This window comes from Silene latifolia, chromosome 9 (assembly GCF_048544455.1).
Source record: "Silene latifolia isolate original U9 population chromosome 9, ASM4854445v1, whole genome shotgun sequence".
NCBI classification, from domain to species: domain Eukaryota; kingdom Viridiplantae; phylum Streptophyta; class Magnoliopsida; order Caryophyllales; family Caryophyllaceae; genus Silene; species Silene latifolia.
The window spans coordinates 48,116,998-48,140,134 of record NC_133534.1 but is presented as its reverse complement, the minus strand read 5'-3'; the positions used below and the strand labels follow the sequence as shown (position 1 = coordinate 48,140,134).

Below are 23,137 nucleotides of genomic sequence, written 5' to 3'. Positions count from 1 at the left end.
ACTTTATTGATATATGCCTCTTGAGACAACCCCAAAATGCTTCGAGATCTATTTCTATGGATCTTAATGCCAATGACATAAGATGCCTAACCCATATCCTTCATATCAAAATTACTTGAAAGGAATTGTTTCACCTCATGTAGCAACCCTTTATCATTGGTTGCTAGCAAAATATCATCCACATACAACACTAGAAAAACAAATTTTACTCCCACTGACCTTAAGATATATACATTGATCCATTATATTTTCTTCGAAACCGAATGAAGAAATAACTTCATGGAATTTCTTATACCATTGGCAGGAAGCTTGTTTTAAACCGTATATGGATTTATTTAGCTTACAAACCAAATGTTCACCATCTTTAGAGAAGAAGCCTTCAGGTTGTTTCATATAAACCTCTTCCTCTAAATCACCATCGAGAAAAGTTGTTTTCACATCCATCTGATGCAACTCGTAATCAAAATGAGCTACTAATGCCATGATAATTCGAAAAGAATCTTTCTTTGATACAGGAGAAAAGGTCTCTGTGTAGTCAATTCCTTCCCTTTGAGTGAATCCTTTAGCAACGAGTCTTGCCTTATGTCTCTCGATGTTGCCAAGTGAATCTTTTTTAGTCTTATAGACCCACTTGCACCCAATAGGTTTTACACCATCAGGCAATACAACGAGATCCCAAACTCCATTAGATGCCATAGAATTCATCTCATCTTTCATAGCATTCATCCATAAGTTAGAATCTGAAGAACTTACGGCTTGTGAAAACGACATAGGATCATTATCAGCTCCAATATTATAATGCAATTCTTGTAGATATACTTCATCAGGAATAATCGATCTCCTTTCACGAATTGATCTTCTTAATGGAACTTGTTCATCCTCATGGTGAACCTCCTCCTCATTATGATCTACCATATTTTGATCGACATTTTGTGGAATTTCTATCACTGGTTGTGTAATACTTGATTGAACTTGAGGAGTGTGAATGACAACCAATCTGTCACTTGAATCAGAGGGTGGAACTTCATGATGATCCCTCTCCAGGACAAAGTCCTGAATTAGGTCACTCCCACTGATCAAGTCATTCTCAAGAAATTTAGCATTTCTTGATTCCACAATCCTTGTACTATGAGATGGACAATAAAACCTATAACCCTTAGACTTTTCGATATATCCAATGAAATACCCACTAATAGTCCTTGGATCAAGTTTCTTTTCTTGTGGATTATACACTCTCACCTCCGACGGGCATCCCCAAATGCATATATTTCTCAAACTCGGTTTCCATCCTTTAAATAACTCAAAAGGTGTCTTAGACACGGCCTTGGAAGGAACCCGATTTAATATATATGCTGCCGTCTTAAGAGCATCAACCCACAAAAATAAAGGAAGTTTAACATTACTTCTCATACAACGCACCATCTCAATTAATGTCCTATTTCTTCTTTCTGCTACACCATTCTGATCTGGAGAACCAGGCATAGTGTATTGGGCAACAATCCCATGCTCTTGAAGAAATTTAGCAAATGGACTAGGTGCTTGTCCGTTCTCAGTGTATCTACCATAGTATTCACCACCTCTATCAGATCTCACAATCTTAATGCGCTTACCGCATAGGTTCTCTACTTCAGCCTTAAACAATTTAAAGGCATCAAAAGCTTCATCCTTAGAATGAAGTAAGTAAAGATACATATAACGTGAGTAATCATCAATAAAGGTGATAAAATATTTTTGATCATTGGCGTTCATGTCCGGACAACAAATATCCGTGTGTATGATTTCTAATAGGCTAGAACTTCTCTTTGCACCTTTCTTAGACATGTTAATTTGCTTACCCTTAATGCAACTAACACAAGTATCAAAATCAGTAAAGTCTAAAGTATCAAGTACTTCATCCTTTACTAATCTTTTTACCCTCTCAATGGAGATATGTCCCAATCTCCGGTGCCACAAAATAGAGGAATTCTCATTCATAATACAACGTTTTAAACCAGCATTGACATGCATAGAATTATGAGTGATATTATTTTGCAATTCAAGACGATATACATTATCAGACAAAATACCATAACCAATAATTTCAGAATTTCGGAGAATACTGAATCCAGAGTCTGAAAAATTAAAGGTAAATCCCAAAGGTACAAGTCTTGATACTGAAATCAAATTTCTAGAGAAATTCGGAACATAAAATGTCTTTTCCAAATGCAAAATAAAACCACTACTTAATATTAAGCTGCATGTCCCAATGGCTTCCACATGTGAACTAATCTGGTTTCCTGAATAGATTGAAAGTTCACTGCCCACTGGTTTCCTTAGGTTTGTCATACCCTGCAAGGTATTCGAAATATGGATTGTAGTTCCAGAATCAATCCACCATGTATTATGATTAACATTAACCATATTAGATTCATAACAAATAAACGCATGAAAATTACTTTTCTTCTTTAGCCAAGCCTTAAACTTAATGCAGTCCATCTTTATGTGTCCCTTCTTTTTACAAAAGAAACTCCTTCTTAATGGCTGGCTCAGCTGAAATCTTTCCCTTTCCCTTATCTTTACTGTGATCCTTTTGCCTCTTTGAAGAAGAAGCAACAGTAAGGTTCGCCTTTTCACCTTCCTCCATTAACAATCTGCCCTCCTCTTGAACACACATGGCCATAAGTTCATTAATTGATCATTTATCCTTATGTGTGTTGTAAGAGATCTTAAAAGGAGCATATTTTGGAGGAAGAGTGCATAAAATGAAGTGCACAAGGAAAGTGTCAGACATGGTAACTTCCAAGGTCTTAAGTTGAGCTGCAATATCCCTCATGCGCATGATATAATCACGCACACCTTTAGTCTCGGTGAGCCTCAAAGATGAAAACTGCATTATTAAGGTACTAGCAAGAGCTTTATCAGAAGTTGCAAACTGCTCATCGATTGCCTTAATTAGATCTTTAACTTTAGTATGCTGATCGACAGAACCACGAATACTAGCACACATTCTGGTCTTTATGAACATAATAGAGAGACGATTAGATTTCTCCCACTTTTCATAAAGATCAATTGCTTCTTTAGTGCTTTCTTTAGTTACTTTAGATGGTTCGTTTTTCCGAATAGCATAATCAATATCTAACCATCCTAACTGTAGTAGCATTCTCTCTTTTCAGACCTTATAGTTATCACCATTCAATTCAGGAATGTCAAATTTAACATCAGTAGAACTCCCAGGTAAAATTGCTGCAAATATAATAAATAACATGCTTATTACCAAAAGTTGAGACTTTAAACTTAATCATGTTTTACCAATGTAAATCATGCTCAAATATGAATCTAGAGACATAAAACTTGCCTGTGGGCTAAAGTTTTACTCAATTAGATACATAAAAAATTTAACTTTATGACAATACTATCGAACCATATACATCTCTTAACTCCTGTGGGTAGATTAAGAAACAAGATTCAATATATCATCCTAATTAGTCATACAAATACATACAACAAGATTCATGTGGATAAGTCTCATTATATTACATACGACTAATCACAAATAATGTCTAATTTCCACATGTGATTCCAAAATAAAATTTCGATTAATTAGAGATGATGTGGCTATTCTCTAACTAATAAAATTTTGAATCACTCGACATTAACATTTAGTCTATATACTAATAGCTTAGTGTATATAGAAACTTTATTGACCAAAAACATAACTGGTCTAATTCAATACGGATACACAGAGAAAATAATTTGGAGTAAAAAGCATACGAGACGTCATATGTACAACAACTTCTCCACAAGACCAAACCAATGCATACTCAATGAAACAGAGAAGCTAATATACCCGCAATAGCCGCATACTTATACAGTTATACAACATATTAGAATATTAACCGTAAATTGAGATTGCTCATATTAACAAACCAATAATACAAGACAAAACATGGGCATATGGATTTTCAGAAGAAGGAGCCACCGTGATTTTAAGAAAACAATCAATTAAATATTCAATACATGGTGAACATGCTCGCAGAACAGAATGCCCAAACAAGGAATCAAAAGCATATCCACGTAAAGTCGCAGCCATATAAATTGTGAATTGTAAGGCAAAAATTATTGAATACGAAAGATTCAACTTAGACAATGAAAATCTTAATCAAGCAAGGCAGAGGCGATTATTCGCTCTGATATCAACTGTAAGTTTTATAGTCTAAAATTAACATGTTCTAATCTCATAATGAACATGTATAAACTGAATGCGGAAGCGATAAAAGAGATCGATTACTTACCTCAAGCCATTGCTTGAATTAATTGATCTGTCTTATTGAATAACCCAATTCCTTATGCCCCAAATCTGACTTGGTTTCCAATCCCTCAGCCTCACAATTTAGATGGTGTATTTTCTTAATAAGGTAGGCTTGGTGAACCTTAATCAGAATAAATATGTTCCCCTTATATAGACTCTTGCCATTAAAGAGTCAACTGAACAGTTTCCTAAATTGTGAGTGGTAAGTTATGGGAGATAATAGTGGAAACAGAATCCTAGGTAAATTCCACCATACAATGGACCAACTTAATTTTCATAAAATAACTTAATTAAATATTAATATAATACTTATTTGATCTATGGAAATATCTTACACAAGTCAACAACAATAACAAGAAATTAAGTAACAATAACAAAATTAAAGAACAAAACAGCCATCTACAACAACAATAACAAGCGATTAAGCAACAATAACAAAATTAGGGTTCTAAGTAGGAAAACTAAAATTAGGGTTCTTATTATGCTTCTAACTTTTAGGGAAATGTCAATGTATCAAGAAAATTTAGGAAACCTAATTCATATTCTAAATACAAATTAAATTAGGGTTCCAATTCAAAGGATTTAATCGGGGTTCATTTCAAACACAAATATGATCTTCAACATCATTAATATTGAACAAAAAAGAGGATTAAATAGCAAGAAGTTAGGAATACATACTTTGTCGACAAATCAGAGGAGAAATTTAGCCCTCAATTTGATTATTTGGTGGAGATAGAAAAATTATAGAGAGGAATGTGTTTACTGGGTTAAAGGAGGAGTAAGTAAAGAGTTACTGGGTTTGTTTTTTTTTGGTAAAGTGTGTTTTAGAATATGTGAGAAGAGAACAATTTATTTAATTCTAGAGGTATTTTTGTCATCTAACATAAAAACATACTGGAAAAGAGAGGTGGTAGCAATTTGTATACACTAATGCTTAGTAAGGTAGTAATTTTAGGAGTTTTTTTTATAAGGTAGTAATTTTTGAAAAGTGATATTTATAAGGCTGTAAAATTTAATTTACCCTTAAAATTATTGAAACTAACATACATATGAAAAAAGGGAGTTAACCTTACGCCATTTCTGACCCTAACCTGACTCGAAACCCGTGTTTTACAAAACAGTATTTTACAAACTGGACTCGTATTTACCCCCGAACACGAATTAACCGCTTAACCCACTCACCTGATTTCCCTTTTGATAGGTCTACTTGCACCCCCTCAGATCCCCCCCGCCCCCACCGCATCCACAAATAAGACTATACATCTTGTATATGAGTATGGTACATCCAATACAAATCTACTTGAGCTTATATGCAATCTTTTTGAGCTTTTAAAATTTTTGAGTTACATTTTAATTTGTTAGGTGTCAAAATTAAAATCTAATTGAGCTTATATGTATTATTTTTGAGTTTCATTATAATATATTGAGTTTAATATTTTTATAAAGACGCACATATTCTTTCCAATAAAGCTCATAAAATGTATATATAAGCTCAAATTTTTTATTATAAAGCTCGAAATCTATACAACCAGATGTATACAACTGGTTGTATAGTCTACTAATTGCACCCCATCTAGAGTTGAGCACGGGTTAGACATCTAATCTAAAGTGCTAGTTCGGATCAGATTTTAAAATTAAAAATTCTAAAAATAAGATATTCATTTCTTATGCAAATATTTCAGATATTCAATATTTCGAATGCGGATATCCATATTTTAGAATTTACTACCATGATTAACTTTGAAACAGTATCATATTCCCCATCTTACCTAATCTGCTTTGTTTTGCTGCTACAATGATCTCAACAGAAAGTTTAATTTATGTACACTTACATGTTATTCTTACATTTTAACCCTCTTTTAGTTTCTTGCGTCATATAAAGTGTCTAGTTTAATACTCCCTCCGTCCCGGTAAATTCTTATTCTTTGGTTTTGACACAAAGACCAAGAAAATAGGAGGGGGCCAATTGGATCAAATTGAGTATGAATGATCAAATTGCTTATCAAGTTCATTCTTAAAATAGAAAGGACAACAATTGACTGAGACACCCTAAAATGAAAAAGGACAACAAATGATCGGGACAGATGGAGTTACACTTAAAATAGCGGTAATAGATAAAATATGAAAGAATGGAACATTTTCAAAAATAATAGATAAACCATGTTACAAGTATCATCTTCTAAATAAACTCATAAAACTAAAAATTGATGATAAAATGCAAGAATAATTAATAGAAAAATAGAATTTCAAATCAGATATCCAAATATTTTAGGGTTTTTTCATGGGAATAATCCATCCTATGTCCTCTCTTCTCATATTAATCTATCCTAACGTTTAACTGAGAATAATCTCGTCTTTGAACTCATTTAACTCGTATTAGACCAACCCCATTTTTGACCTGCTAGTGCCGGTATCTCAACAGGTGACCATTATTCATTTTTTTTTCTGTGTGTTTGTTCTTCATATTCATATCTTACAGTATCGGTTCTTCATCTTCATCTTTATTTCTTCAATTTTTGATTCTTCATTTCCTCAATTCTTCAGTTTACTCTTGCTCTTATTTCTTCTTCTTTCTTTTATTTCCTTCTTGATCCCCAATTTATTCCTCCCTTTTTCTTCAAATTAAAGCGATTATTCAAATTAATTTCAGAAACATCGCTGCCAGATTGAATTCGTTGTTCGCACACTAGAATCATCGGAACTACAAGCAGTAAAAACGAGATATTTGCGGTAATGTCTAAGTCGATTGAACTTCAATGAAGTTATTGTAGTCCGAGTTGAATTCCGACGCCATTGATGAACATACAATGCTGAAAACATACAAGCGCATTTCGAAAGAACAATTAAGTGGTGACCGAAAATTGTTGATTTGAGATTACGAAGAAAAAAGTAAGAAAATGGAGGTGGAAGTAGCACGCCATTTTTTACTGTGAGTAGACGTTGCTCATCACATTCAGAAATACTGAAGGATAGCCAAGATATGCGAGATCGCAAGTAACAAAAAGGGGAAATCAAATTGGGGGAAATCAATCTAGATTTTCATTGATTAAGAAATTGAAAGGAATTGGGGAAAATGAAGTTAGGGTTTTTGTTTTGACTGATTTGAACTGAATTAGAAGGGTGTTAAAAGGGTTAACAGCTTTATCAACACAAGGGATACCGGTTGTTTAGGTATCCCTTCTACTAGTCTAATACGAGTTAAATGAGTTCAAAGATGAGATTATTGTCAGTTAAACGTTAGAATAGATTAATATGAGAAGAGAAGGCATAGGATGGATTATTCCCATGAAAAAACCCAATATTTTAAAGCTAATATATATCCATATTCATTAATAAACAAAACATCTTATCGGATAACTGATCCAAGGTTAATTTTCGAATCGGATATCGAAAACATTGTATCGAATACGGAGCGGAAATCGGATATTGCTCCGATAATCGAATTTTGTGGTCAATCCTATATTACAAAAGTTACTGTTATACATGTAGAATCACTTCGATATTCGAGTAAATGTTTCACATGATAATTTGTGCAAGAAACAATCTTGCTCATTTCAGAAGAGACAGCTATTTGAACTATTATAAATCATGCACATTATCAAACTCCTGCATCTTGCTCCCCTTAAAGTCCATTGAAATATGAAAACTTTGATATTTACCACCTTCCTTTTCATCTCAATTCCTCTTTCAAATTCAACTCCTCAACAAGTTACCAAAATAATGCCCGGTTTCGAAGCAACTGATAAACAGTACATAAATCAGAATGGCATGTTTTTACTGTCAAATAACTCAATGTTTTCATTTGGGTTTTACAGTAGTGTAGATGCACCCCTTTTTGTTCTAGTTATTATGCATATTTTTAGCTCCACTAATACTTGGACTGCTAATAGAGGTCTTCTTGTTGATAATTCTGCTAAATTTGTGTTTGATAAAGATGGCAATGCTTATTTATCAAACACTACAAATGTCATTTGGTCTACCTACACTTCTCGAAAAGGGGTTCACTCTATGGAGTTGAAAGACACTGGAAATCTCGTCATACTCAGCGAAAACAACACAGTCATATGGCAAAGTTTTGATCACCCTTCTGATACCCTTCTCTCGGGTCAACGGTTTTCTGAAGGGATGAGACTTATGAGTTATCCGAACAACCTCTTTTATTATCTCAAGATGGAGTCAGGTGACTTGATTTTATATGCCGGGTATGAAACTCGACAGGTGTACTGGTCTATGTCAAATGACACAAGGAAGGTTATCAGAAAATCAGGGTCGAAAGTGTCATATTCAACCTTGATGGGTAATTCTTGGAACTCTTATGATGAAACAGGAGAACTGGTGTGGGAATTCAATGTCTCAGAACAGTTGAATTCACGGGCCTTATGGGCCATCGTCTTGGGCTCAAGCGGAATTTTAGAGTTCTTCAATCTTCTTAAGGGAAGGTCAGAAACAGCAGAGTCTACTAAAATACCTTTTGGAACATGTAGCACTCCTTCCTCTTGTGACACTTACAAATCTTGTTTCATGGAAAATCTCTGTACTTGTCCTGAAACCCTTAATTCTTTTCCTAATTGTATGCCTCGGGTCTCAACTAATTGTAATGTTTCCGCCAGTTTGGTTCGACTCTTGGATGTCGGAACTAGGTTTGATTATCCATCACTAGCATTTACAAAACCACAGCTAATATCAAGTTTAAGTGGTTGCAGAAGTGCTTGTATTAGTAATTGTTCTTGCACGGCAATGTTCTATGCGAACGATTCGAGGAGTTGCTTCATGTTTAAAGAAATAGGGAGCCTTCGACATCCCGGATTTGGTTCCAAGGGGTATTACTTGTCTCTTAAGGTCATTCATGGTGGAAATCATGGAGGATTACTTCCCCATGACCATGGTGTGGATGTGAGATCCATTGTTGTTATAATTATCATAGCTATCGGAACCTTATTGATTGTATCTAGCCTTATTGGTTGTGGAATTTGGTTCTATCGCGAAAATAATAATAGATTCTTGTTGGAATCCCCTACGGTAGAGGGTTCGGATGAAGATGAAGAAAACTTCGACGATATTATCACAGGAGTTCCTGTTCGATATGGATATAATGATTTGCAAATTGCAACGGAAAGCTTCTTAGTGAAACTTGGTCAAGGCGGATTTGGGTCTGTTTACTTGGGCGAATTATGTGACGGGATCAAAGTGGCTGTTAAAAAGCTCGAGGGAATTGGCCAAGGAAGGAAAGAATTTAGAGCCGAAGTTAGCATCATCGGAAGCATTCATCATGTTCACCTGGCCAAGTTGAAAGGGTTTTGTGCCGAGGGTGCTCACCATCGGCTTCTTGTATATGAGTACATGGAAAATGGGTCGCTAGATAAATGGATCTTCAAAAAGAACCATCAAGGTCGGACCTTAGATTGGGAAACAAGGTTCAATATCGCCCTGGGAACGGCCAAAGGGTTGGCTTATCTTCATGAAGAGTGTGATGTAAAGATTATACATTGTGATATAAAACCACAAAATGTGCTGCTTGACAAAAACTTTGTTGCCAAAGTTTCTGATTTTGGTTTGGCTAAGATGCTGAGTCGAGAACAAAGCCAAGTGATAACCACATTACGGGGTACAAGGGGATACTTGGCACCTGAGTGGATCACAAACTGTACCATCTCAGAGAAGAGTGATGTCTACAGTTTCGGAATGGTTATGCTCGAGATTATCAGTGGGAGGAAGAACTACGACCCTAGTGAAACCAACGAGAAGGCGCATTTGCCGTCTTATGCCTTTAAAATGATGGAAGAAAGGAGATTGAATGTAATAGTTGATTCTAGGTTAGTACTGGATTATCAGAATGATGAAAGGGTTTCGACAGCAATAAAAGCTGCTCTTTGGTGTATACAAGACGATGTATCGCTTAGGCCGTCTATGACTAGAGTTGTGCAAATGCTCGAAGGTCTGTGTCCTGTGAATATGCCTCCTCTTCCTTCTCAATCTACATCTCGTATCTATTCGAGTATGTTTGGGTTAGATGATAGGTGCAAGACGCTGTCGCGCAATGCTAGCTACATTTCAGATGCGCCTGTTTCTGCTGTTCAGCTTTCAGAGTTGAGATAGATGACGGGTTTAGACTTCAAAAGCAGGTTACCCGGTACGGTCATTCCGATGTGCAATCTCGGTCTGCGTGGAAACTCAAAAGCAGGTTACTCGTCCTATGTGCACGAAAAAGAAAAGGAGGGAACATAATTAATCTGACGGGCATGATAACTGGAAACAGACATCTAAATCGGCACAATCTCAAAAGCAATAAGGGCAAGTTTCGATACACATAATAACCAGGACAATTCCCCTGAAAACAAGAAATCATGCTGCCAAGTATTCTGGTATTTTGCTAGTCCAAACTGTGGCATAATGTACTACTAATACATCTTTGTTGTGCTAATCAAAGTATCAAGTGCAAATATTATACATATATGAACAGGAAAGGCAAGCAAGGGAGCTTTCAATAGTACCCTCTCTAAGCTATGAATAACATAATATGTACATTAGATAATTTTTTTCCGAGTTATTTTCTCTTGTTTCCTCTGCTTAAATTATTCCTATCTGAAGCAGATGCCCAGAAAAACAGAGACATCCAGAAAAAGACGGCGAAGAAAATTTGCATTGTATCCCATAGCCTAGAAAATGTTGCTGTCTTACCTGATACAAGACAAAGGTATTATATTAGACGAAATAGTACAGTGCTGATACATGAGTTCTTTTAGTTCTTATATTCTTCTGAATGTAAACCGACTTACACAGGTAACTTTCTAAAAAGTCGAAAATCTTGTTACTAATGATTAGTAATTATGATGTAGTGACCGCAAACATTTCAATTAAATTCGTAAGAAATTATGGGAGCCATGGATACTGTTAAAAATAAATCTTTGGTTAGCTTATAATACTATACAACATATGTTCATTGATCCATTAGAGTTTTATATCCTTTACAGCCCAACATCGCATCCATCAAATACTCTTTAATTGATGATAACAAAGGATTTTGCCATTTTGGAACCTAAAGGAAAGCTCAAATATATATTCATGTTTCTAATCCAGCTGGGAAGTAATGGGAGTAACTAGCTAAAAGCCAAGTAGTCATCTGCCCTTTCATGGACTAAAAAGAAGACGACTGCTCGTGTCTTGTCCATTTGCTTACTTCTACCATAAGAAATCCCTTCCATAATCTCAAAACCCCTTCCCCACCCTCAAGTGGAGCTCTCCGTATCACATGTCAACATGACACTCTTCTATCACGACTCAGTACTTAGACACTTCAATTTAGGCAAACAGTAGTTAGGATCATCACTTTAATATAGGAGTACATATGTGACCGACACTTACAGTCGCGTCTAAGTAAAATAGAACTAATGCACTTTGTACAACTTTCTAGAATATGGAGTTTCATGCAATTTTTTTGATATGATTTCTGTTAAGTTGTTACAACAAAGAAAAAAGGAAGGAGGTGTTTTTCTCTTTGATATGTATTCCCTCCGTCCCAATCATTTCTTTACCTTATATATTCTCTGTGAGGAGTATTTTAATCGGAGATAAACAAATGATTGAGAGACGTAGGGAGTAATAAGTTAAATAAAATGGTTCATTAGAATGTCTAATCTTCCCATCAAGAAATAGCCCACCGATGAGCATTCTTCATCAGGTTTTGATAACAGGAGCCTTTTCGAGTTAATAATGGAGCCAAAGATCCATTGTTTACATGGTTACATTTCCTTTAACTGTTGATGGCAGCTATCATTTTGAGTCAGTGGTAAACAGCCTCTGTGTGTTAGCAACACACGGGTAAGATTGCGTATATCCAACCGCTTTGTTACCCAACAATCTGCAGTGTCACTTAAGGCACTAGGATAATGTTGTTGTAATTGTCATCTCATATCAAAGAATGCAGCACAATATTTTGCATTATAGTACTCAGTCGGTTCCAATCATTATTTACCTACGATTAAAATAATATACTCATATTCACAAAACGTAAACAAATGATTGGGACCGAGGGAATACTAATCAATCAACTACTGAACCACAAAAGAATCGAATTCAAATCAATTAACCAAAACATAGCATCAAAACCAACAAAACAATTACTGTACTAAATATTAAAGTGAAGAAAGGATTGGATTGGATTATACCAATTTGACGGGATTCATCATCCGGAGGTGGGCCAGGGGTGGCAGCACGGCAACGGAGAAACGAACGGCTTAGATTAAGCGACGACCCATAAAATAAACGGCTGTGATTCATTGAACAAGGATATAATAAAAATCGGGAAGATGGTGAAAGAATTGAGCTACTTGAATTGGGAAAAATTGGGTGAAAACCCCAAATGTTGTGTTTGTGTGTGTATGGGGTTTTCGCACCAACACAAGCCATGTTTTTGCTATGCTTGCTCTTTTGTTTACTCTATTCTCTCTAGTACCATCCCAAGGATGGTAAGAAGGCACCTCTTATGTGGTCAATCAAGGCCAAGCCTCCCAAAGAAAACCTTACAAAAATCTTGGGTCTAGGTAGACCGGTCCATCATATGGTCGGGTTCGAGTTATTTGAGTTTGCAAGAATTTGGGTTAGTTTGGGTTGAGTTATTTTGAGTGTGTGTTATTTTTGGGTTGGTTTTTAAAGTTATTTAAGAATAATAATCAGTTTTTGATAATAAACATTCGGGTCGCATTGAATGCATTCGGGTCAATTTGGGGTCGGATCAGATTCACATCCTCAGGGGAAATCCTAAAAAGTGGAGAAGTCCTAAAAAGTGGAAATCTAAGATGATGGGGGCAATGAAAGACATGACTCATTCTCATATTATCAATGTGAAACCCGTCTTTCTTAGCGGAAGTTTGAACGCGTCCTCTACTGAGACCATGACTTCAAGTGCGTCTTCAATCTGTGATAATTTTTTTCCTCCGTACTCATATCCCTCAAGATAACCTTAGGGGTGTTGATAATGATCCAAGCGTCTATGTCTCTTTGGTGAATCATAAGGCTACTTTTACTTGCTCCCCAGCTCAGAAGGATTCTAATGACCATCAGCCTTTCATTTTTTCAGCTCATCCTAAGAAGTGTAATCTTTACTCGTTTAAGAAACCATCATGCGCCCATTTTACACCTATGCTTTGCAGGTACTCCTCTGCTCATCATGTGCATGAGAAATGGAGAAATGGAGAATGGTCATTTCCAAGAAGAATCATAGCCAAGGGGATGAATCTCCAAGACACAATTTATCTACTTTCTCCAAGATGCAGGTGTGCTTTATATAAGGAACCTGTTTTTATGGCTGCTAAAAAAAATTATTGTATCTGAATATAAGGATTATATTAGTATTGGTGCCCGTCTTCGTCCGAGCTATGTCTACTTACCATTAAACTTTTTTTTCATTAAATAAAATTACTTAAAGTTGCATAGCCCATAAATTTATCATTAATATATTTTTCTATGACATATCCTAAAATTACGATGAAATATATTTTGAGACAAATTCAATACTCCCGCTATAAATATTTTACTCTTATTAATGAAACAATAGTATTAACATTTCACTACTTGCCCGTAATCATTGTTACTTTCACTACTCCCGCGGTAATTATTGTTACTGTCACTACTGCCGCATTAATATTGATAATTTCACCGCTCCTGCCGTAATTATTGTTACTTTCACTATTGCCACATTAATATTGATTATTTCACTACTCTCGTTGTTGTTTCTACCACTTTCACTAATCTCGTTGATAATATTGTTACTTTTACTATTCAAATGAGTGAACTATCTTATAACTATATCCAATGTTATTACAACTCTTTTCTAGCTGGCGAAATTACTTTTACTACTTAGGCCTACAATTTTAAGTGGATTATATATTTATATAAATATATTACATATATGCATTAAATCAAATCTAAAAAATTATGCAATATTATATATTATTTTATTTTAAGGAAATTGTACATCTTAATTAATTATTTTATTTTAAGGAAATTGACCATGTTTTAGTCTCTTACAAATGTTTAGAAAAATTACCAAGTTTCTATATAATTTAATTTTAACCAAAACTATATCAATCAATACTATATATTAAATCCAGAAACCAAGAGACTTCAATGTAATTAAAGAAATTTATACAAATTAATTATACTATATAGTTTTAAATCAATAGTACCGTGTGATGGACCCAAATAAGGGATCTCAAAGCAAGTATTATATAATTTGGGTTAAAATTAAATTATATAGAAGATTGGAAATTTTCCTAAAATTTGTAAGAGACTAAAACATGGTCAATTTCCTTAAAATAAAATAATTAATTAAGATGGTCAATTTCCTTAAAATAAAATAATTAATTAAAATGGTCAATTTCAAGGAGACTAAAAGAAAGAAGATACTTGGTAATTTTCCTAAATATTTATAGAAGACTAGAAGATAGCCAATTTCCTTAAAACAAAGTAATTAATTAGTATAAACATGTACACTTATGGTATTAATTATTATCATCATAAAATTATATATTAAATTTAAAATCTATGCAATTTTATTAAACTTTATAGTTTATTAGATGTATAGATATGTTAATTATTTAACATACAAAAATATAATAGTATGTTATAAATAATTCAAGTTAGATTCCATAATATATAATATTGCATAACTCTTTCAATTTGATTTAATGATTTAATGCATATATGTAATATATTTATATAAATATATAATCCTCTTAAAATTGCATGCCTAAGTAGTAAAAATAATAACATTGGATATAGTTATATGATAGTAATCACTCATTTGAATAGTAAAAGTAACAATATTATCATCAGCGAGATTAGTGAAAATGGTAGAAACAACAACGCGAGTAGTGAAATAATCAATATTAATATGGTAATAGTGAAAGTAACCATAATTACGACGGGAGTAGTGAAATTATCCATATTAATGCGGCAGTAGTGACAGCAATAATAATTACGGCGGGAGTAGTGAAAGTAACAATGATTACGGACAAATAGTGAAATGTTATTACTATTGTTTCATTAATAAGAGTAAAATATTAATAGCGGGAGTAGTGAATTTGTCTCAAAATTTATTTCATCGTAATTTTAGGATATGTCATAGAAAAATATATTAATGATAAATTTATGGGTTATTCAATTTTAAGTAATTTTATTTAATGAAAAAAAAAATTAATGGTAAGTATAGGTAGCCCGGGCAAAGCCGGGCACCAATACTAGTAATATTTGAATTGAGATCCCTTAATCGGGTCCGTCACACGGTGCTAGTGATTTAAAACTATATAGTATAATTAATTTGTATAACTTTCTTTAAGTACATTGAAGTCCCTTATTTTCTTGATTTAATATATAGTATTGATTGATTATGTATCAAAGACACAAACAATTCAAAGTATTTATTAATAAGTTTGATCTGAGCAGGGATGACATTACAAACTACATATGAGTTTTGTGTTTAAGTTCGCGTCTTCTATATTGTATATTGTATTTTGTACTATTCATGTAGCCCAATGAAAATAAAAACAATCTAATTAAATAGGTTAATAATCGATTCACTTATATAATCATATGACATCCTTATTTAATTTACATAACATATTCTCTTTTAGTTCCCCACAATAAAATTCAACTCTCATAAAATTATAAAAATAACAGGGGTAATATATATAAGATTACAACAATGACCAGATTGTGTATATTTTTGTATTCATGTGAATATGATCTTCTAGCCTCTTATTTATTACTTATTAATTGACATGCGTTGTATGTGTGCCAATGTTGGTAGCTTGACATCCTTGGCTAAACCGATTGCTTCAAGAAGCTTGATAGTGTAATAAGTTAGATCGACCTGCCACCATTCTAAGCCATGTCTAGCTGAGTACTCAAACGCATGATGGTTGTTGTGCCAACCTTCTCCCCCCGTGAGTAATGCCACCCACCTGAAAACCAGCATAAAACATTAAACATTTTAGATTGAACTCGTTGCTCACTTTTTAATTTATATATGCTTGTAAGAAGAGCCAATAAATTTTTTATCTTCTAAAAAGGTCGCATATTGAATTTCTTTCTCGCACTAAAGCTCCTAATTCTTATATCCAGCCTTGTCATACTCATATGCTTAACTTAAATACAAACCTTTGAAAACGCTACTAAAATAATGTACTTCCTTATTTTCTCAAAAATCTTTTTTATTTGACTTTTTTAGATTAAAATTTTACAACTTTACTCGGAAGTACATTGCAAGCATAAAAAAAAAAAGTAAAAGATGAATTATAGTAATGGTATGTTTGGAAATTTAAAATTAGAATGAAATTTCGTAACTCTAACATATCGAACATTAGGAAAACTTTAAAATTTAGAGTTGGAATTGAGTTCAATTATTCGTTTTATCATTTCTAACTTGAATAAATTTGTTCCATCACTATTGAATATACTATATCCTATAATACACAGTTGGGACTTTGGGGTTTATATCATAGATTTGGTGCATAAAAGCTTTTGTTAGTGGTACAAAATTCATAATATTTTTTATATATTTAAAAGGATATTAAAGGTTTTGTTGAGCTATTCTGGTACTTGCAAATATAAAAATTAGAAAGAATACCACGTGAGACTTACCAATTATTTTTAGATAAATCACCGGTATTCCAAGCTTGATTGCCCCATACATGACAGACGGAGTTCACTGAAAATGTGGCGTGGAAAGAACATGCAGTTCTTACACCCTGCACCACCATATTGACAAAAAAAAAAACATAAAACGGAGTATAAGGATATTTAGCCTTTGAATTTTATTATGTTCACATTGTTTGCTGAAGTTGCTCTATATTGAAGGTAATTATCATTTGATTTTTGTATTCTATTCTATTTTTATTAAAATTTGGATGTTCAACGCCTATCAAAGTCTTAATGAACATAAAATTCAAATGACTGAGTCATCGCTTTAGTAATGGGTCTTTCGGATTACGGGTACAATTGAGCCGATTTGAGCTCAAGCTTCGGTGTGCTTGGAATCAGCTCGAAAACTTGATCATGAGATTGGAATTTGCTCGAAATCGGCTCAGATTAGACTCGTGCATGGTTGAACCATTATTTTATCGGGTTTTCTATCCTATGCCCACTGGGCATAGGTTAAGAAAGCAAAAATAGAAAGATTTAAATATTTTCCTTGGAAAAAAAATAAAAGTAATTGTATATTACAATTTCCAATAAAGATATCATTAAATTCTTTCTTTTTTTGGTTTTCTTAACCTATGCCCAGTGGGCATAGGTTAGAAAAACCCTTTATCTTATTTACTTTCTTTAACTTTTAAATCAAATTAATTACAGTATAAATATATTTTAAGAAAAATGCAAATATAAAATATTTATCAAATATAATAAAAAATATTAATACAAATTCTAAAATAACATTTTATTAATATTAATAAAAATTTTAAAATACAAAAACTAAATAATAATATTAAATAAAACGAGCCTAAACGAGCTTCTGATTCCGAGCTTTACTAAGCTCGAAATTGGGTTGGATTTGCTCTACCTCGGCTCGAAATCAGTTTTGACCTATTCCGAGCCGAGTTTTGACGAAGCTGATTTCAAGGTCTCTATGAGTCGGCTGAAATCATTTAACGCCCTAATTTAGATAATGGCTGGTTAATACTCCCCCATCTCGTTTACAAGGTTTTTTTTTTTTTTTTGAGTGGATTTAAAAAAAATTGAAAAGGATGAGTGATTTGTAATACAAATACTTAGAGGTGGCAATTATTGACAAGATACGAAAATACGATACGAACCCGACACGAAGTTAGCGGGTTAGGGTTAAGACTTTGTGACCCATTTAAGTAATTGGGTCGACACGGACACGACACGAAATATAAATGTGTTGGGTTAGGGTTGAGCTCTTTTGACACGAACCCGACACGAATAACCCGTTTATTTAAAAGTGTCATAATATATTTGGTTTGAATCAATAATCCAAAAAAACAAGTTAAAAATATGCAATTTCATTCATCATTTTTGGGATAATAGGGCAATAAAGCTTAATTTAGTTTATTAGTTTATTGACTTAAATGGGTTAAGTGTGTTAAAAATGACCTGCTAAAAGATAAACAGGTAAACAGGTCGGGGTGGGTTATGGAGAAACTAAAGGGGTTGGGTTAGGGTTGACACAAGTGACCTGTTTATGAAATTGGGTCGGGTTAGGATTGGGGTTGTGATGACCCGTTTAAAATTGACGAACACGACACTACCTGATCTGTTTGTCAGGTCTACAAATACTTTCTAAATTTAAAAAGATGACAATTATTTTTGGATAAATTTTAGAGAAAAAGGGATAATAAAAGCTCGTGTTATATCTTAAGTTGAATTAGCTCCCGTTTAAGTTATTTTTCGAGTCAATTTGTTAACATATCTTTTATCTTATGTTACTAAGTTTGAAACAATAGTTTCTTACTTAAACTGTTATTTATTTATTCTGGTTTAAAACTTTAAATTGGATTAGGTAAGAAAAAGGTGAATTAGATAAGGAAGCACTAGTGAGCTAATTTGTGGTTGACTCATTAACAGGCTTGCATATACTTGTATTATTAATCCTCACGTTCATCTTAGCTTGGTTCCTAGTGTTTAAAACGATTGGAAGTACAACTTATATCAATAAAGTGCACATTTTTTCTTGTTATTCATGAGAAAAAACTTCACAGTTACGCGTGCTTGCGTGCTTGGCTGAGAGTAGTCCTAGGATGGGTGACCTACTGAAAAGGTTCTCGGGATACGTAAAAGTGAGGGCAAAATGCGCTGGAAAGGCCCCTTGTTGATCTGTAGGCCATGTACACAGCCTGGTGAGCTATCGTGAGTGACCCCTCTCGATCCTAGGTTTGGGTCGGGGTGTTACAATCAGGAGTACCCGGGTCCCCAACCTAGTGGGAGACCTAGTGGGAGAGGATTCTGGGATTGGTCGGCTGCGGTCAGATAGATGCTGCCAGGCGCAACGGGGACGCTGCGTTTTTCAAGTGGGGGTGTATAATACTCCACTGAACCGAAAACATTATTCGGGTAGGGTACTCCTTTGAAAAAGTCCATTGATATACATAAATGATTAGTGCTTAAAGGAATTGGAAGTACTATTCATATCAACAAAGTGCATTTTCTTTTCTTGTTATCCATGCGAAAGAATTCCACAGTTAAGCGTGTTTGGCTGAGAGTAGTCTTATGATGGGTGATCTCCTAGGAATGTCCCGAGACGCGAAAGAGTAAGGACAAAATGCGCTGAAAAGAACCCATATTGATTTGTGGGCCATGTACACAACCTGACGAGCTATCGTGAGTGACCGCTCTCGATCCTAAGTTTGGGTCGGGGTATTACAAAGTATGGTCGATTTCAGTTTAATAAATTTTCAGTAACTATTAGATCGAATTTCAGACACTTTGAATTCAGTTATTTGAATTAGAGAAAGTCAGAAAACCCATAAAAATATATTTTAAATGATAAATACCGTAGTTTACTACGAGTACAAACGCGGCTTATTCGCAAATTCTTATTTCAGACGGGCAGTTTTCCCGTCTGAAATAAGACCAACAAAATATTGCCATTTTTTAAGAGAATGTAAGCAGTGAATCTACAAAATGTTATCACTAAAGGTGTCACTTTTTACCCTGAAAATAGTGGGAAAGATAATGGTAACATGTTATCAGAAAAATACAAACATTTTACTGTTAAATGATAACATGTTGTCCGTCTTATTTCAGACCAAAAGCAATGGTCTGAAGCAAGACGCACTGCGCTTATTACTTTTTCTTCATATCACTATTCTCCTCCCTAGTTCTTAATCTCCTATAAACCGTTCGTCATGCGGTTTATAGCAGTTGCATCATAGCTTATGAACTCATTATTAATGGTAACAATGCATGAAACACACATACTATTATTTATATCCTATTACCAGGAGTAGGGAGTAGGATACTCTCATAATAGTTATAGAGGAAAAAAATATTAAAAAATAATATAAATAACTACCCACTACATCTTCTTCATACAGTACGTTACTACGCTTGTTCTTCTTTTTCAAATTACTCAATTTACAAGTTTATTAAAATCTTATCAAATTCATGAAATTCATAATTTTAATTTATTTGTACTCAAATTTACCAAATTTATGAATCATAATCATCAAAATAAATCATCATATTTATTTAAGTTAAAGTGAATATAATTGTGTCTTAGAGTGAATTTCACACTAAGTTACATATATTCATCAAATTACTCTATGATATTCACTAAACTCAAAATGAATATAATAGTGTTATATGATGAATATCATAGTACCTAATATATATTCATTATATTACACTATCATATTTACTAAGCTGAAATTGAATATAATAATTAAATATGATGAATATCACACTAGATAACATATATTTATCAAACTAAATTACCATATTCACTAAATTGAAAGTGAATATGATAGTATCATACGATAAATATCACGCCCGAAATCACAAATTTAACCATGAATAATGAAAGAGAAAACGAAAAATTCAATTCAATTAATAGTATACTAGTGTAGAGCCCGCACAAATGCGCGGTAAATATAGGCCTTTTAATTTTTAGTGTATTAGTTATAGATTTTAGATTTATCTCGCGAATTTTTATAAAAAATAACTAATATTAAAATTAATCAAAAGAATTGAATAATTCCATGAATTGTGTTTTTTATGAAAATATTTTAACTACATCAATTTTTTTTACGAAGTTAATAATAGGAGATACAATTTTTATGTATAGATTATTTTAAATGGAAAATTAGTTTAATAAATGAAAATCTAATTTATTTTCATATATAAGTTTGAGCACTTTGGAGGGAAAATTTTAGAGAAGTTTTATTCTTTTAGTATATAGGAGGATTTATACTTTAAAAATTTGCACCTCATTAATATTTATCAGCTCGCTTCATTGTATTTTGATATGAAACAAAAAAATTGAAATGGAAAACTAATAAAAAATTTTATTTAAGTTGTGAATTTTTTTAGTGAATGTTTTTTGTCACGAAGCTAATAATAAGCATGTGTCAAGTTATTCTCTACAGTAATAATTATTGCATTACTGAAAAATTTAGCAACTTATACTTTATAATTTAATATTATTTTAATGAAAAAATCATAATTATGAATTTATTTAAAAAATTAGAGTTTATTTATAAGAATATATTCATTGAAAAGATAATAATATAATGAAAGAAAATTTATTTATTACCTTATTTAGCTAGATGCTTTTTGGAGGGAAAACTAAGAGAATTTTTATTCTCTTAGTAGTAGGAGGGATGTGATTTTTAAGGTTTTAACGTAATTTCAACACTTACCTGATAAAATAATCGATCAAAACATAAAATGAGATTACAAAACTAATAGGATGGAAGAAAAATTAGATTTGTGCATAATTTATTTGGTGAATATAGAAGCTGTAGATTTGGAATAGGAAAAAGAAATGTTATTTATTGTAGATGGTAACTGCTTAATAGTGGGGATGTTGAGGGGTTTTTATTTTTTATTTTTATATTTTTTTAATAAGAGGAGTATGCAGTACCCTACACCTGGGTGTAGGGTATAAGAATACAAAAGAAAAATTGATTTATTCTGGATAGTAAATGATTATATATTTCTTTAATACAGTTGCCAAAAAAGCTAACATGGCATCTTAATTATCAAGCACAATCCTATACGGCAGTTAATGAGAGCCCCTTAAAATATATTTCATCTCATTCACTATAATGTTCTCATATCATATGGGCAGAATACTTTAGGAAAACTATAAAAAAAATGAGGAAAGGGTTAGGTGGGTTTGGTGATAGGAGAGAGGGATGAATAATTAGGAGTTAAATAAAGAATTGTGGGACAAAAACATTAAGGAAAATAATAAAATAAGTGCAAAAGAGTTGTACGGGGTTTGGTGATAGGATAAGGGGATGAATAAAATAGTAAAGTTACCAAAAAAGAAAAGGAGAACATTACTTGAATAATCCGTTTCGGGAAAGAGGGAACATTATAGTGAATGGGAGGGAGTATATAAGTCCCAACTTTTTTAAAAAAAAAGGTAAATAAATTATACTCCATAGACTTAACTAAAGATTGATAAATCATTGGGAAGATATATGGAATGAAATCAAGTGTGGAATGTGCATGGAATATTCCATATCACTATAACAGCTGAAGCACAAATAAATAACTAATATGAGGAGGAATATGACAATTATCTTTTTACATTTTACATATATCTCTTAAATAATTGACCCAGAAATAATATGTGAAATCTCCTCCTTAAAATAACGCAATTAATTATCAAGGAAATCTACAACTCTACAAGAATCAGTATAAATTTCACAAAAAATAAAATAAAAAGGCTTTTAGTTGCAAACTTTGTTTAAGTAAAGATGAATCAATTCTAATTCCTAAGAACTTCTAAAAATAGAAAATGACAAAGAGAGATAAATTCGGGCTTAGCTTTGTTTTAATGACGTTGATTTATGATTGATAATGGCATTTGATGGTAATAGGAACCGATCGTCTCCTTCGTTTATGGGTTTTGCAATTCCCATTTTTGTGAGGCTGAGTTTGGTAGGTAGATGATGGTTTTTTGCTATTCTCATGTTCTTCACACACGGGTTTTGTTCTTCAAGTTTGATAAGAGCTTTTTGTCCTATATTATTTTCTTATGTTTGTTTTATGTAGCGTAACAATTAGTTTATTCTCTTAATGTTATGTATTTTCTTACATATTTTATTGTTAAATTCAACAACAGGCCTGAGCCGCACCCAAACGGAGGAGAAAGAGTCCACA

At 33.1% G+C, this 23,137-nt stretch overlaps 3 protein-coding genes across 3 annotated transcripts in view; 1 reads left to right on the top strand and 2 right to left on the bottom strand.

The window, feature by feature from the left end:
• Positions 1 to 2,674: 2,674 nt before the first annotated feature.
• On the bottom strand, positions 2,675 to 3,139 carry LOC141601005 (uncharacterized). Its single transcript, XM_074421266.1, has one exon. The coding sequence runs from the start codon at positions 3,137 to 3,139 to the stop codon at positions 2,675 to 2,677; it is 465 nt and encodes a 154-aa protein (XP_074277367.1).
• A 4,770-nt stretch (positions 3,140 to 7,909) lies between these two features.
• On the top strand, positions 7,910 to 10,843 carry LOC141599714 (G-type lectin S-receptor-like serine/threonine-protein kinase SD2-5). The gene has a single exon (XM_074419814.1). It carries the CDS (start codon positions 7,928 to 7,930, stop codon positions 10,382 to 10,384), a length of 2,457 nt encoding a protein of 818 aa, XP_074275915.1. The 5' UTR covers positions 7,910 to 7,927; the 3' UTR covers positions 10,385 to 10,843.
• A 4,979-nt stretch (positions 10,844 to 15,822) lies between these two features.
• Positions 15,823 to 23,137, bottom strand: part of LOC141602664 (palmitoyl-monogalactosyldiacylglycerol delta-7 desaturase, chloroplastic-like) — a 33,732-nt gene continuing 26,417 nt past the window's right edge. Inside the window, exons 4-5 of the mRNA XM_074422826.1 lie at positions 16,928 to 17,034; positions 15,823 to 16,248 (exon numbers count right to left, since the gene is read on the bottom strand). Of these exons, the coding sequence (XP_074278927.1) occupies positions 16,050 to 16,248; positions 16,928 to 17,034 (306 nt within the window). The 3' untranslated portion in view covers positions 15,823 to 16,049. The remainder of the gene's footprint in view (positions 16,249 to 16,927; positions 17,035 to 23,137) is intronic.